This window comes from Haliotis rubra, unplaced genomic scaffold (assembly GCF_003918875.1).
Source record: "Haliotis rubra isolate DU_JTF1 unplaced genomic scaffold, ASM391887v1 Scf267, whole genome shotgun sequence".
Taxonomy (NCBI): Eukaryota; Metazoa; Mollusca; class Gastropoda; order Lepetellida; family Haliotidae; genus Haliotis; species Haliotis rubra.
Genome location: NW_025766747.1, coordinates 255,477 through 273,486, shown reverse-complemented (window position 1 = coordinate 273,486; position 18,010 = coordinate 255,477). Strand labels below are relative to the sequence as shown.

At 39.9% G+C, this 18,010-nt stretch overlaps 1 protein-coding gene across 1 annotated transcript; it reads right to left on the bottom strand.

Moving 5' to 3' along the window:
- Positions 1 to 1,564: 1,564 nt before the first annotated feature.
- On the bottom strand, positions 1,565 to 12,473 carry LOC124280432 (KICSTOR subunit 2-like). The gene is made up of 12 exons (XM_046716372.1): positions 12,340 to 12,473; positions 10,275 to 10,403; positions 9,262 to 9,414; positions 8,112 to 8,257; positions 7,630 to 7,767; positions 6,681 to 6,819; positions 6,355 to 6,381; positions 3,833 to 3,925; positions 3,521 to 3,615; positions 2,789 to 2,954; positions 2,459 to 2,560; positions 1,565 to 2,075 (listed from the first exon to the last, which is right to left on the bottom strand). The coding sequence occupies exons 2-12, from the start codon at positions 10,398 to 10,400 to the stop codon at positions 1,902 to 1,904; spliced, it is 1,359 nt and encodes a 452-aa protein (XP_046572328.1). The 5' UTR covers positions 10,401 to 10,403; positions 12,340 to 12,473; the 3' UTR covers positions 1,565 to 1,901.
- Between the last annotated feature and the right edge of the window lie 5,537 nt (positions 12,474 to 18,010).

Below are 18,010 nucleotides of genomic sequence, written 5' to 3'. Positions count from 1 at the left end.
AGAGAGAGAGAGAGAGATTAGTTTTAGAAAACTGTAACAATTATATTTACGACTCCTTCTTTCTGCGAACGAGTGCAACCTTCCTCTGGTGTCAGTATCCTTGGTTTCAGAATAGACATGCAATGATTCTTAGAACGTAGGAATTTCCAACACTTCTATATCAAAGTGTTTTTCTTCCAGTTAAAACCAAGTCACAAGATGGAGCCCGAGGGTTTCAAGAGCAGTTTAAACAAAATTGCTGACAAACTTGATAAAAAACACCGGACCCTGAACATCCTCCGAATCATTTTCTCGGTCTTTGGTATGACTGGTAGTGGTTTTGTTCTGTTTGGGTCAGGCTGGACCTTCAAAGACTTCACTGAGTCCTCTCACATCGGCGTGGTGGGAGCTAGTCTGGCGCTGGCGGCAGGTCTTGCCACCTTCTCCATCAAACTGGTGCGGGACTGCTACGACAACAACTCCATCAAGGCCACGAGAGACGTGTTTCTGGGAAGGGGCAAGTATCCCAACGTATACATCGTTTCGAAAGATACCAACCTTATAGCACTAAGTAAACCGACCTTATGTGCCTTCAGTGACTTGATTCTAGAGCCTGAGGAACCGCTGTGTACAATGCAATCCTTCCTACTACTGTGTTGTGGAGGTAAGATATGGCGAGTTGTGGAGGATGCTTTTCTGACTATTCTGCCCGCATGGATACTCATCAGCAGTATCAAGGACCTACAGAAGATTTTCACCACGGTAGTGGACTCCGTGTCCAGTGGAAAGAACCCACTGGTGATCGTCCCAGGCTTAATAACGAATAGTTCATTACTTCCCAGTCACAAAGAGACATGGCTGTCTCTCAACGACCTTGGAAAGGCCATGGAAGTGTTGGACACCTTCTTGGCTTTTGCTTGCTTTGTTGTAAACGTTGTTACTTTGTTTTATTTCTGCTATAAGGTAATTAAGTGGAGGGAGAGAAACACAACTAAAATCGCAGAAAAGATTCGAAACTTAGCCACAGAGATGCAGCTACAATCATTACCTCCTACTGAAGACATCCTATTTGAACAATAACAGTGCTGACTTGCCAACTGGATGCATTCATTCCTGAACCTGTCATGTTTTTTGTGATCTTTCAATTGACCACAACATGAACATCAATTTTCTTACCTTGAATTAGTATTGTAGGTATACTATCAATAATGCTTGACGCCTGTCACTGATTTACCTCACACTTGTAGGGAGTCATTAACATGGGGAAAAGGTGATGGAATTCTGCTAAAGCTTTCAACCACTGGCTTGCATTGACAAGTCTAAGAATGAATATGCCATTCTAATATTATCTTAATATTTGTGACAGTGGCATAAAACAAATCAATCGAAGCATGCATGGTACTACATGGCAATATGGTGGTCCTACTGTCTGACTTGTCTTGTGTCCTGATTATGTCCTGCTATTCATCAGTTGATCTGGACATGAACAATGTGATCTGCATCTAGCAGTTCCTGAACACACTACATACAACATATGTTCTCCAGCTGTCAGCAATTGTCAGAACAAATGGAACACAAACAATCATGGGATCATATACTTTAATTATAGATAACAACATATGTACACAACATAACTGTTTTATATATTATTGTACGTTTGCCAAACAAATCTCAAACCTTTCCTGTTTGCCATTACATTGGATAGCACCTATGTTTGATTGTACCAGTGTTTCATGTCCCAGGGTTTGGTGCACCTGTGTGACAACCTAATGATGACACTTGTCACAGTTAATTAGAACAGGACCATGACAATATATGTTGAAATAAACTCACAAATATCTGTCTTGCTCTTGGTGTGTTTGTAATCACTGGAAGCAGACAACAGTCCCAAGCACATGTGTATTGATGACCATAGTTTTCTACTATTTGGATCCTGGTTTTAAACTGCTGAGAATCTTACTGCAACGAAGTTGTAAACTCAAGTCGTTCATGAAATTTGTCACATATGAATCTTTTTCTGATTTCTTGGTTTCAAACACCACAACCAAGTAAATCCGAGGATCCACCCTGCTGATGAAGTAGGTGCTCTGGGCTCTCTACAACAACAAACAAGAAACCTAACATCAGCATTTCAAGGTTATCACATCCTCCTGCAATGACAACACACCACCACCAGACATCTTACCACTGAAGCAGTCTGACAGATCATGATACAGACCATATAGCTTATGGTCTGTATCAACATCGGACGAAGTAAGACTGTATGGCCAAGATCCCTTATTTCTAGAGAATGGAGAGTTGCAATGATATTCAAAACATGAAAACACATCCCTAATCATAAACATTGACAAAATGCTTTCTATTAAAACATTTAAAAATTAACCAGAAAAATTATACATTACCTTGATTTTGTCATCAAAAGATTTATGTAATTGATTTAAAATGAACATTGGCATAGGTAGGACGAAACACCATGTACCTTATCATAGAAGCAGTTGATCTTGTCCTGGTTGGAAAGGTCAGGTGTGTTCTTGTCGCTGATCATCATCACTACATTTGGCCAGTGAGAGGCTGGGCGGTCCTGGAACCAAATGTAACACAACTCTGTAAGTTCAAGGTCACCGGTGTAAAACTGATAAACACATAAACCTCATTAGTATCACATCATTAACTTTGATGACATTACCCAGAACACAAAATGTCATATCTGCCATCTACTGGATGTTGAAATAGGTATATCAAGTAGTGTATAAAAGGTGAATTGAAATAGTTGCTTGTAGCACCAGGGAGTAAGATTCCTTAGTCTCACCCCCGGTATAGACAGTATGGCAGGGAAGGTGTTCAGTCCCTCGGGGGCCTCTGTAATCCTATTGGGGTGGTGGTAGCCAGGTCCCTTGTATGTATCCTTCAAACCATGACTATCTAGCACCAAGGACACATTGAGAGCGTCACATTTCTTCTGGAAACTTGTAATTCTGTGAAAAACATGACCATGGGCAATTTATCATATCATCCTATATAGCAGTCAGGTAAACAAACGAAGCAGGTTATTTTCTGTACTTGGGTGGAGAGTACCTATACAGGCACAGCTATGAACAAGTTAACAACTTGTATTCCATTTTATAACATAACACCACCTTACCACTGAATTCTACACCACATATAGACAGTAGCAGGAGGTTGGCTTATCTACAGGTTATACTTTCATCAATCTATTTTTCAGAGGGTAAGAAAACGACATTGTATCGCTTTGCGTGAGCAAACCAGAGAGGACGACTTCGTCAGTAAAGACATCAAAGTTACAATTAAACATACTAGACAGGATTATTTACCTATTCAGTTATAATTTGTTTTTGCTAGGCATTGTCTTATATGCAGGGATTAAGATTACTGTGTGTATTTGTCTTGTATACAGAGCCAGAAATAGCAATCAGCTGTGCACACGTTTCTGATGAATTGAATTCAGTGAGTGGGATGGTAGGGCTTAACAGAACTACCAGTATCCTTCACACCTAATATATTTCAAGTGCCTGCTACTTACTTTCCTATAAAGTCGTCTGTTGTCTTGCTGGCCCAGCTCTTCATCTCTACGGGAACTGCCTGCTTGCTGAGTACCTCATAGAAGTACAGACTGAACTGCAACAGTCCGGCATATATACAAGGTACATTCAGCACAACTCAAAACATAAATGTTGAATTGCAGAGTCTTCAAAACTGTTACACATATGCAGCTTCAAGGATTATAAGAGAACCTTCTTCAGAAATTACCTATCTCAGGTATAAATAACTCTCTTCAAAGCAACATTAAAAGAGTAATGCACATGCCCCCAATGCCAGCATCAACAGACCTTACCTTGGATACAAGCAGACCCTTGAATCTGGCAAGCCAGTGATACACCCCTGTCTGTACACTGGCCCTGGTGGTGCTCACAAAACCTTTCTTGCTCTGAAAACAACATCTGCCATCACTATTTGAATCACTGATCCACCCAACACAGTTACCACAGTTTGGCAGCGAACAAGGCCACCAGCAGTAGTATTCTATTCCATGTGACAATGTCTCATGGATTCAGCACCACATCTATCTTCAGGATAAAACATGCATCATTCAGGCTGTCCTCCCACAGCAGAACTGACAACACTGACATACCACTCGAATTGGTAATGTCGAAGCCTAACTCAGTCACATACTACACGATTACTCAGCTGTACAAACATTAAGATACTTGATGAAATTGCTCAGACTTAGTATATAAGCAGACAATCATGCACAACACATTTAGAATTCTAACTCAGGTAAATCATACTTGAAGCATACAATGGTAGAATAAACTGAACTGAACTGACAGATAAAAGGATGAAAAGCAGTTTTAATTCTTACAGCAAACATATCCACATGGAAGGACTTTATGAACAAAGAAGAAATCCTTTGTCATCATATTGTTTTCTTTGTTCTTACAATAACATGAGTATTTAATCTGATTATTCCCTCATCTGTCACACACTTACCCCGGTACTAGGTTTTAAATATTACAAAATGTTATAAAATCATTTACTGAAGACCAAGTCATATCTACAGGTGATATCTGTTCTTATCAAACTGGGGATCGGATGGTTAGGCTCGCTGACTTGATTGACACATGTCATCATATCCTAATTGCGTAGATCGATGCTCAAGATGCTGATCACTGGCTTGTCTGGTCCAGACTAGATTATTTACAGACCGCCCTCATATAGCTGGACTATTGCTGAGTACGGTGTAAAACTAAACTCACTCACTGACTCTAATGAAACTGTGTTGAGAACCACCCATTTTTATATGTGTACTATCTATGTCATCTGTGTTAATATATATAAAACAAGTGATCTTCCTTTAAGGTGCATATACAAAATATCAGCAAGTCTGTTCCTGAGTAGTAGTGTGATTTACTGATTTACACAAATTTGCACTGCCAACTATCTGAACTTTTTGGTGTGTTTCATGTAACATACAACCTGTATGGTGCTGATGGGAATGAAACAGTTTGACTTCAGCACTCCAGCAAGGCTTAAAGGGGGAAGGGGTAGTTTCTGTCCAGCATATATTTCCATTCACATATAATGACCACAACATCATGATGAACACTGAAAACATAGCTGGGTAGTGAAATGTGATTTGAAGAATATCTTAGCACCTAAAACCAAAACAGAGCTACAGATAACTGTTTGGGTAATTGAGTTAAGTACTCACTTGTGTTCATCTCAATTGGGTATCCTAATTTTTCTTTGAGTAACCAAATATATTGTACTCAACTCACTCAAACTCAATTGGGTATTTTGCCATTTTCCATTAAATTTGAAAATATAGTAAAGTCTAAATGTTAATGCTTGTTATTTATATTTGATCTGTAATATGAGAAACGATAAGAAAGACTGCAAGTTGTCATGTTCATGTCCTGAAATAGAACGTCTCAATATACTTGTTATTTTATCTATCCACCGGTACGCAAGCTAAGATTTGACATTTTTGTGTGTACGCATGTAAGATCACATTTATTGAGTATTTACAAATATTCAAGCGTACTTGTACACAATAGACTTAATAGGAATTGAGTTTTCACATAAATATTTGCGTAATTTATGCAGATACGCAGCTTATCTGTACCTCTGCCAATATACAGAACAGTTCAAGATGCCTACGGATGTGTGAGTAGCCAGGGATCCAACACACTGCATTGATGTATTGTACTTTGTGTGATAGAGATGTTAAAAACCATTTGTGCTGTTGTCAACAGCAGTTGTATCACTTAGAGAAACTGTGCTTCGACCAGACACACCAGTGAACTCTATCATGTACAATGTCCCACCCCTGAGGAATCAATGACACCAGGGGAACCAGGTTGTCTCTGATGACACATTCATATGCTGGGGCCCTATTTTAATCGACACTGGCGGAATCAGATCACTGACTATGCTAACATGGTTTGGAGTTTGAGCGGTGAATGGGTGAGTGAGTTTACTTTTACGCCACTTATAGCATTGTTCCAGCAATATCATCGGCGGGGACACCAGAAATGGGCTTCACATATTGTACCCATGTGGGGAATCAAACATGAGTCATCGGAGTGACAAGCGAATGCTTTAACCACTAGGCTACCCCACCGCTCCTGCCTGTCGCTGACATCATGTTCAGCAACCTCCTGATGTTAGTGATATTAGCACACGAAACCTTCCATTTCCAGTATACAGATTGTGAAACCATTGGTTACACACAACATATAAAAGCCACACAGAATTAATTCCAAAGATAAGAAAGAGATGACACATCACACAGACTACAAAGCAACTTGTTCCCCAGCCTACAAGTGACAGCAATGTTTCTACCATCAAGCTTACCGGTGTAGGCTTATCCTTGGACGCAGGCTGAACAAAATGACAGGGATTATGAACATGACAGGCAGTTACAGTATATAATCATACAAGCATCCTTCTGCTCTCATCCCTACCATGCTTACTACAATCAGGAATATGTCAGAGTTGTAAACACTATGCATCTATGCCAGAGAGGTGATATGTTACTAACAGACTGCTACAAGATTGATGAAGACAAGCTGATACAGATGTGAAAGTACTTGTAGTGTTTTAAGTGCAATGAACTATGCTGCTGCAAAGATGATATAGCTACCTGGCCATACTGGAAACATTGGTCACCCACAACTCACCTCTTTGATGGCCGCCATGTTGGCCCAGCTAGCCAGCTTGGTGTGGGCCTGGTTTAACTGCAGCAGGGAGGGGAGACACTGCCACTCTGACATGAGTATCTGGGCCTGTAGTAGGTGGCGCATCACATCACACTCCAGGCTGGCAACACAAGGACACAAGTCAACACCACCCTCCAGGCTGGCAACACATGGACAACTATCAACGCCACACTCCAGACTGGCAACACAAGGCCACAAGTCAACACCACACTCCAGGCTGGCAACACAAGGACAACTATCAACGCCACACTCCAGGCTGGCAACACAAGGCCACAAGTCAACACCACACTCCAGGCTGGCAACACAAGGACACAAGTCAACACCACACTCCAGGCTGGCAACACAAGGACACAAGTCAACACCACACTCCAGGCTGGCAACACATGGACAACTATCAACGCCACACTCCAGGCTGGCAACACAAGGCCACAAGTCAACACCACACTCCAGGCTGGCAACACAAGGACACAAGTCAACACCACACTCCAGGCTGGCAACACAAGGACACAAGTCAACACCACACTCCAGGCTGGCAACACAAGGACACAAGTCAACACCACACTCCAGGCTGGCAACACAAGGACACAAGTCAACACCACACTCCAGGCTGGCAACACAACACATGGCAATACCAGCTGTCTGGTATCAGGAGCCATCAATGCCATTGCAGTGTTGTGACGCTGGTATTCTGTACTCTTGTAAGCAGTGCTCACTTACTCAGGGATGAGTGAGTAAGGCTTCATGCTGTTTTAGCAATATTCCAGCATGGTGGGGACAACAGAAATTACCTGCACACAGTGTACCCATGTGGGGAATCGAACTCTGTTCTTCAGCATGATAAGCAAATGCTTTAACTACAAGGCTACCCCATCAGCCTACTCAAGGGTGAGAACAATGGTTCAATCTCTACCTGAAGCTGGACTTGAGAGGGCTGAGGAGTGGATGATGGAACCCCCGACTGTGAGCCTGTATGATGTCAGTAACCATGGTAACCAGGTCATCAAAACTCACATTCCTGTGCACGGCAACAGAAGAGATCTGCTCATATCTTGTTTCGTTAAATGGACAACACAATCTTGTAATACTAACAAACAAACAGACACAAATTGTAGATTTCTTCACTATATTGATGTTAAACAGGTCTACCACTACAACAGCTCCAGTTATGGTCATGTTCATAATCACATAATTTAACATTTAGGTAAAGAGATAACAAAAAACAACTGATGCTTAAGCATTGAATTTTAAAACATAACAAATTGGCACAAGCATGATGTCAAATTTTGAAACATGGCATTTAATCTGTAGGTTATGTCATAGATACATTTGTCCTAAAGTAGACATAAATTTGTAGTTATCGTCGATAGACTGATAGAAGAGTTGGAAGGATACAGATCCATGAGTCTCTGTCTGGCAGTGAGGTAGTGACTCAGCTGACCACTGAGGTGTGCCAAGAGAACCTCCAGGTCCGAGCGAGCAGTCACTGGGGTCTGAGACAAGCTGTCAATGCGCTGGAACTCCTGACCCAAGAACTGGTAATTGTTCATTTAGGTAAAGAGATAACAAAAACAACGCAGGTTCTGCACAAAGAAATGCTTAAAGGAGAATACAAACGAAAACAAAACAAAACTAGCACTAGGCTGTTGTGTTTGGGGGTTTGAATCAAACATGGTGCTGGTGTGTTTCAGCATCCTTGTTTTTCGCTGTTTTTAACAATGCTTCATTTCACTCAAACTCAACGAATATTGAATCAGTTGCTTCACTGCATGTTCCAACATGTCGTTTAAAGTGCATATTAAGCACACAAAAAGTTGCATTTACCTTAGTGTATAAATGACCTCACCACGTTTCAGTTTATATACGACTATCAAATTTTAGGGTGTTCCCTTTTTTTTTTTTGTAGTATATTTACAAAATGACCACATCAAAATTCACCATCCAGTCGGGCCAGTAACTGGGGAGATTTACTAGCCCGACTGGGTTTTTACTAGCCAGATGCTAGCGGGCCAGTGGTTATTTCACACACTGGCAATATCACAGCTATATGGCAGCAGTGAGTATAATACTACATCTGGCCTAGATCCAGTGATAGATCTACACAGTTGGGATACAATGAAATGCATGAACCAAGTCCGACCAACCGATCATGTAATGGCCTCTTACAACTAGCAACAGTTACTGAAGACAAATTCTGACGCAGTATCTCCCCAGGGCAGCAATGTGTTATCTCAGTTTAACAGTATGTTCAAAATGATTATAGCAAAGTGTATTATTTCAATTACCCAATGAATATACTACTCAAAAAAAGTTAAAGAACATCAAATTCTTTCTTATTATGATATTGAACCTGTATTTAAATGGCACTGAATTGGATGTTCCTTGACTTTGTTTGTGTAGTATAGATTATATTGTTTACTGATATATAGTATTTCTTGGGATGCTTTTAAAGATGATGTATCCCATGTATCATAAAGCCAAATATTGTTTTGCTTCACTCTCATTAGGATATTATCAAGTATTAGAATGCGTAGACACAGCATACCTCTCTGGCTCGTCCAATGGGATTAAACCTCTTTTGTCCGAGGAAGGTGAGGGACATGTACATCTTCTCTGCCGCGGCCAGCTGAGACAGACATTGGATGATGGTGCCCCAGGAGGCAGCTGCGGACAGCTTGTGCACATCTTTATCCTTCTCCTGAAACACCCAGAAATAGCCTCCTCTATACCATGGTAACAAGTGCAAGTCTACTGCTGTAGATTGTCGCAAGGTAACTACACCTAAAACAGAAGTCCTTCTATTACGTCAGCTCCAGACAGGTCTTCTCAGGATGGTCCTTAAAACTGAATCACAGTCAAACACTGTTGTGTCAAACTTTAAAGTGTCAAATTTACGGTTGTGTCAGAGTAAAGATTTGGTCCCTCAAAATATCTCATTTAGTCGTCATTATGTGGTGGTCATACCTTGCATAACCTGCAGCAGTATCTGAAACTCAGCAGAGTGATCTGATGGCCTTAACACAATTAAATACTGTAGCCTGAAACATTTTACATGAAATGGCCTGTCGAAATCTGGGTCAAACAGACATGGCATATCAGCTACCGGAAAAATATTCACAAGCTCTATAGCAGTGCATTACAGCAAGTAATGTGATACCTACTGCACTCCATAGAGTGCATATAGACTTATCTCATAACTCTTATAACTCCACTTTGCAGGGCGATGGGGTAGCCTTGTGGTTAAAGCATTCACTCGTAACACTGAAGACGCAGGTTCAATTCCCCACAAGGGTACAATGTGTGAAGCCCATTTCTGGTGTCCCCCGCCGTGATATTGCTGAATTATTGTTAAAAGCGGCGTAAAATAAACTCACTTTCTCAATCGTTCTGCACTTTGCATCTGTACATTCCTTGATTAAATGAGCAGAGTGTTTTGAAGTCGAGGCCTATTTTACAAAGCCATCTTCTGACTGTATTAAGATAGCTGAAGAAGATTATATACGTTGAGTATTGGATTTTGAGACAGTAGGATACACAAATCAGTGGACTTAAACATACAGTGAGTTCCTTGGCCTTATCATAGGCAAACTGGCTGAGCAGAAGGAAATAGTTTTCAAGAAGTGTCTCTTCTTTCGGGCCCGATGGAGTTGATGTGGCAGACGATGACCGTGTAAATTCAGCCATTACCTGCAAAGGTCAGAATATATATGTTACAAGAGTGGCACCATGTTATAAATACGTTGATATCACTAAACAAGTGACGTAACCCTCACCTTGACATTCTTACAAATAAACTGTCCTGTATTCTTATCTTCATCTGGTTTTCCTATCCTAGATTATACGTCTGTTGAGACCCCATAGCAATCAATAGTAGATCAATGAGCGCTTACTTAGTTGGAAACTGCATTCACACCGGTTTAATCTCATAAAAATCTGATTTTGTCACTTCAGACAGTACTTGTATGTACCGTTGTCTGTGACCTCTCCACCAGAAACAAAAATGTCTGGCATCACAAACCTAGATGCTCAGTTCGAGACTTATTGCAACTGATAGGTTTATCATCCAAAACTGTGTTCCACAGTAGATTTCACTTGTGTGAGATCAGACGATATCTCCTAGGATATATCGTTTGGACAGTAGATTTTGTACAATGCCCTGACAATGCTATGACATCATGACTGACTGACTGAGTTTAGTTTTACGCCGCTTTTAGCAATATTCCAGCAATATCACGGCGGGGGACACCAGAAATGAGCTTAACACATTGTGCCCATATGACATCATGAACTTGTTGACGTCACAATGTTATGACATCACTGCACTGCAAATCTAATGGCAGTACTGTGTTCAGAGATGTACATTTTTCATTGAAAACTAATGAAGAGTGATTTTTGATGATAAATAGAATCTCACCCTTGTGTCTTCTGATATCAAATATATCAACACTTGTTGATAAAAGTAAAAATATCCTCGGCAAGCCTCGGATATTTGTTACTTTATCAACTCGTGGTGATATATTTGATATCAAAAGACACTCGGGTGAGATTCTCTATTTATCCTCAACCTGGAGAGTGAGTGAGTGAGTTTAGGTTTTTGCTGTACTCAGCAATATTCCAGCTATATGGCAACGGTCTGCAAAAATCGAGTCTGGACCAGACAATCCAGTGATCAAGTGCACGAGCATCGATCTACACAATTGGAATACGATGACATGTGTGAACAAAGTCAGCGAGCCTGACCACCTGAAACCGTCCATCGCCTCTTACGACAAGCATGAGTTACTGAAGATCAATTCCAACCTAGATCTTCACGGGTCTCATCAACCTGGTTACCAGCAACAGGTACCTGGGATACCATTAACTATATCAGATTATGTTTGAAGTTTATATCTTCTTATGACCAGCTATACTCTATACCAAGGGCTTGCTCACTGCTACAGCGCTAGTTCATGACAATACATGTTTTGTCCATATTGTCCATGTAACAAGGAATCGTCATGAAACTAGCATCAAGTAACCCTGTTATCTCAGATTCCATTGTCTCTGCTCAGTCAACTAGAAGAGAGAAGCTGGTTACAAAAAGACAAGCCTAGACATAAAACTCAGAGTACAATTTGATGTATCTGATTGTACTCAAGGTATAATTCGATGTCACTCGGGTCAAGAGTGACCCCTCATCAGCTTTACTGGGGGTACCAGTCGAATTGCCAGCTACAAAATGCCCCAGCAAATTTGGTCAAATTGCCACAGGGAGGTAGTCAAAATGCCCCAATGTATTTAAAATGATTAAACTCATGCCATATTTTTAAACAACTTTGATATTATATTCTTCAGTTCTCTACTGTACACCATTACTTCACATTGATACTAACAAATATTTTTGTGAGTCGAAGTAAAACCCTGCTCTAGTCCTACCCTTGAGTTCACACCCAGTTTCCGTCTCATATATGACCGCAGTGTCCCCTCTACTGATGACCATCGATAGCTGACCATGTTTGTATTTTCTGATTTACAACCAAACACCTACTGAGTACAACTCGGTGACTGCAACACTACCCTCGATAGTTTAATTGTGAAGAGGGATTCGGGCACATGCGGTAGGCACGTAACACGGACACTTTACCTGAGCATGTTCTGTTTACAATAGGTGAAGAAATGCCTCTTGTTTTCGCATACATGTGTCATCTGTCAGTGAAACCCATGAAACATAACATCACAACGATCCAGCTGACCCTCTTCCGGCAACATGCTGTCCTATGTAAGGGAGGCAACTCTGCAATGTATTATTGAGTAGTTGTGCAAAGTGCGAAACCCCGCACATGACACGCTCGACGAAAGGACACAAGAAAATACATATTCATCGACATGTCGCTGCATAGCTTGATATCAGTATAGTAACGAGGTTGAAAATGTTTGGAACACAGCAATACGCTTGAAAGAAAACCTGCCAGCTGTTAAACTTAGTCCAGTCCTCAAAAGGTGTACAGTAGAGGTTTGCAAGTTTGGCACTGGACACAATTTTAAACGCTTCAATCGATCGAAATTTCTTACAGGGACGCACGGAAGCAAAAATCTGTAGGGGCAACTATAATTTATAAATCCACTCACGTTAACATATATGTACAATTATCAACTTTGTGTACAGAAAATGTACAGCATTATTTATGCTTTATAAAAGCAACAATAAGTTTGTATCATCAAGACAGCAACGACCATTCCGTTTTATAGGCAACTAAATAGCATGCAATAGAACGAATAGCACCTCATTGTTGTCACCCATCATGTTTGGTGGTATACACTTGTGGTATATCTATTTGCCACCATTCAAGTGATGCTCAGTTAATCAATTTATAACCGGTAAAGGTTACTTATCTAACACCACTCAGTTTACCTGAGAAAAGTTCCCATTTGGCATATCTCGTATACATTCAGCCTTCAGGTCTGATGTGGCAGAAGTATTACATGTTATGTAAGATCCTTGTGGAAGCGCAGGGAGCGAGAGGAATTATCATTTGCTTCATAAAACTTCGATGAAATGATTAACTGATAATACGTTGATTGATTAATCACTGTTATTTTGCACAGTTGATTTGTCAATAGTTACTGTTGGTGTGTTTAGTTGTATTAACGAAGGCAGAATACACCTGTCGTATTTTAGTGACCGTGTTAAAAACAACGTCCTTTTTTCATAGGATTGAGATGTCATTGTTGTCCGACACACTTTGTTTTAAAGAACCGTGGACCTCGTGCAAAATGTTGTAACGTACGTGTACTGGCTATCTTGGTTGACCAAACTAGTTGAGAACTATCACGATCGAGTTCTAATATCCAGAAACGTAATGTATATAGGTAGAATTAAATTTCCAGTGGATCCACACTTTGAACAGATGGACAATGCATGTTTACTGTTTCATTCAAATACCCATAAGCCCCATAGACAACTAATGTATACAAATATCAACCTAAATAGCCGTAATACAAATGTTGTTTTTGTCAAAATATATTAACACTTCCTATAAATTATAATTAAATGATTTTCACTCTGCTGTGTTCACATCTCCTTACCCCCATTGTTTGTGTCAACTGTTTTTACCTTATCCCTATTATCATTGTTTTTATAACTTCCTTTTTATATGTCCTCTGTGATTGATTGTATATACATGTACATCTCTGGCTTCCTGTAAATCTGGTATATATAGTATGTTTTCTACATATGTCTTTAATCACCTGAAGAAGGGGCAAGAAGTAGCCCAGAAACGTTGTGTTATACAATAACGAAGAAGTTGCCATCCATATGCTCGTCTTATACATTTACATGATGGTCGATACTACCGTTCATCGCTTATCACACCGACAAGGGTCACTGGATCAATATTGACGTTGTTCAACGTCAATATTGATCCAGTGACCATTGGCGCTTCGAAGCGTGCCCCCCTGAGCAGGACATGGTGGGCACGCTCTGGGGTGGGAGCAGAAACACCGGGGGTGACGACTTGAGGCGCCCATGGGTTATGGCGTTGCTAACCGTGGGTGTGAGGAACATTTTGGGATTATGTCATGACGATTAGAGCGTTATCATTAAGCGCGATTAAGTATTACCGTCATTGTCTTCACTGGTGATAATGTGCTAAATCGTCAGTGTCACAGAGAGAGTTTCCACCTTCAACTAAACTTGCATGTACGCATATCGCCTGCCACGTAGATGGAGTGTCACAGTAGTCGGTATCCGTGTCTCCATAGCAAAAATACGTATGTTCGGAATCACGCGTCATCTTTCAATCAGAATTTCTCTTTTATGCCACCGATCGAACAATCTAGTTAGCGCTCCCTGCCTCTACTTTCAATGTATGATATTAGTACTATTCTAGCACAACTCTGCTTTTACTATTATTGACCATTTAACGGTAACATGGTGTCAAATAGGCCTTTGTTGGCCGGGCGTTGTCTAACAATGTGATGTATGTGTTATTATGGTTTAATTTTTATATGTATACACGCTAGACACTTGAATAAAATATTATTATTATTCTCTGTACTGCTCTGGACGAGCACAAGTATAGGGCAATATAGAACTGGATAGTTGGAGTATAATTACTTTACACGTATACGGCAGCTTGGAGAGGCACACATTCAGGTGCGGTAGGCTACCCTTCCATCCATGTTTAGCCATTGAGTCAAGCAACGGTTTGCTCACCTCCAGTGTACTATAGGAATTGCATATTTCATTGTACTTCCTGTCACCCATGTTTACCAGAATACACGTTAACATTCACAGCTTCTTCATAACCTTTCCTGGTCCAAACACACGAAACAAGGGTCAGTACAATCCTTCAAAGTTATAATCGGTGTTTGTAAAGATATGAGATCTTTAGGTGAAATGTCCTTTAACACATTATTTAAAATATTCGATATGAAGATAAGCCCAATACTTCTATATAGTTCTGATATATGGGGATTACAGCAGTGTATAACACATAGCCCGTCCCACCGTCCTTGACGGTCTATTTATGTGAAGGACGGTCGTCCTTTGGTCGGGGAAATATTTGAAAAAATAAACTTATCTTGGTTTGAACTTCGTCTTAGCAATCATTCTCTTTCTCGTTCTTCTTTCAACATTAGTTGATTTTTTATTGTTTTAGTTTTTGGGACTGGCTGTGTTTGTTCAGGACTAGTCACTTTTTTGGACAACCAGTCCTTGGACAGGCCACATTTCAAAACTATTTTATACACTGATTACAGCAATATGATAGTATCCAAAGAGTTCATTTATATGCATGCAAAAGGTTTCTTGGTGTAAAACCGAACACATGTAATATTATGGTTTCCGGACAATTAGGTGGATTTCCATGGTTTATATATTCCTCCTTTAAAGCCATAAAGTATTGGGTAAGATTGCCCTGAAATTGTAACGAATTGTGATAATACATGTAATACTCTATCTAAGTATTCTATCATCCGCCATCTTGATTGTATATTTATGTTAAATTGTATATCATTATATTCTCATGTACCACCGTGGGTGGATTTTTAGAGAATAAAATGTTCTGTTCTGTTCTGATTACTGCATATGCCATGCCATAGGTTTCCGAAAAAAGGTTATGATATGATGAAATTGTATCACGAAAATGGGAAACGAAATTGGGTGACTGATATTAGAGAGTTGTTGTACAAAACAGGTTATGGTTATGTGTGGTGTGATCACACGGTTCAGTCCCATGCACACTTTATCATATCATTTGCACAAAGAAAGAAATGTAATATATGTATTTTCAATCTGGGTCGGAATCATTACTTCAATAAACAAAATGTTTATATTATAATCAATAGAAATCGGATAGACGTTTTGAGGACTATTTAGCAAAAATCGACGTAAAAAAAGTTTCGAATATCTCTCTCTCTCTCTCTCTCGTTTTCTTCCCATGAATTATTTTATTAAACTGGCAGATATACAAAGAGAAAACAGAATATGTCAATTATGTAATATTGTCGTAACTGGCGTTTGGGCTTCAGTAAACCCTACCCAGTTACCTATTAATTATGGTCGTTCCACATTGCTCGGGGAGATGGTCCAGGAGTGAGGGGTCGGACGACCGTGACTCCCAACTAGCCACATAACATTCATGTACTGGCACACATACATTCATAGATAAACGCAACACCAAGTTTATACTCAAATAGTTTTTACTCTGTCTCAGTCCATCTCTAACTACAACTTCATCTACAGACAGGATAAGCTCGTACCACACAGGCAACTGAGTGAAGTGGACTGGCTTCGGTCACTTAAAAGCGCGGACCCCTCGCTCAGTGCCAAACCTATCTTTTTATATGGTTCGAGCCTGGCCTGATCCTGATCACCTGTTTCAACCCATCGTTTTAATTCGTTAATCCTATATCCGTCCCAGTTCTCATGAATATTATGATTGGAAAATTATCGGTAAATACAGTTCGGTAACTCCCCCCAATTTTTATTGATCTGTTATTGGGTTCTGTCTCAAGCGACGTATATATTTCTAACTTACGACTGTATTGCGAATCCTCATAATTTTACCTTGCCAAATGAACATTTAAATCTCAGAATTTTATTCAACTTAGGATAAAAGTTGTTTAACAAACGATCATAGTTTCAAATCGCTATTGTTGGTTTGCATTTCAAGGGGGTATGCACTTTAAATGAAACACCGAAAACAAGTAGTGTTGGTTTAATTAAGTTAACGCTCATCACGTACCGCACGTGCATTTGTTTCACTGTTCAATCTACTGCGCTCACCCCCTTGTAATACAAACCAATAATAGCGATTTGAATTTATGATCGTTTGTTAAACAACTTTTATCCTAAGTTGAATAAAATTCTGAGATTTAAATGTTCAATTGGCAAGGTAAAATTATGAGGATTCGCAATCTTAATTTCACTTTATTCGATTTACCTTTTTTGTTTAGAGTGAAATTCATCGGTACGTTTTCACTGCAAACAGACTATACTCGTGTAAACTTTAAATGTACTACAGGCATGTAGCCGTTTTAAGTACTGAATAAAGATTGATTGAACTTCACCACTAAAGAGATGTATCAATGCAAGAGTACATAAATATATCAATTTGTACGTGTATGGTTGTGGTTTAGAAAGTTGAAACCATCGTGCTGAACACGATGAACATGTATGGGTATTAACCAACTTGACTTTGAAGTGAAAGGTCAGTTTAACCTGTTTAGTATTTTGAACATGTACATGAAGTCAATGGTCGTAGTCAACTTTCACTGAACCTGTCGGCCTTGACAAAATCGGCTAAGTAGGTTTGTCTCTGCAAATACATTACATCAAACAGAACATACACAACACAACATTCATCTTCATTAAAAAGTTGGACTGAATTGTGGACACGGTTATCAAAGTCCAGCTTAATTGAATCGCATTATGTGGACACAAACATCGATATCACAGCGTTCGGCATAAACACGTGATCTGGGAAGACGCCCCTGCTCGCGTCTAACATTACATGGCATTGTGTGTATGCTATCAGGTTACTACATATAATTTCAAACATATTTGGCTAATTAGATGCCTATACAAATAGCATCCACCAGAGTGGTGTTGTTTGTGGTGTGGTCGACCCTGAACACGAGAGGGCGTGATACTGATTGGTTCTGTAACCATGGAAATATAATAAGTGGACTGTTGACAAATGGAACACCTTTATATCAAACCAAGGAGTAAGTTACAACTCTTCGATCACATACCTACTATCGTGAATAGATTCACATTTGGTGATCTATATTGTATATGGTATGTACATGTA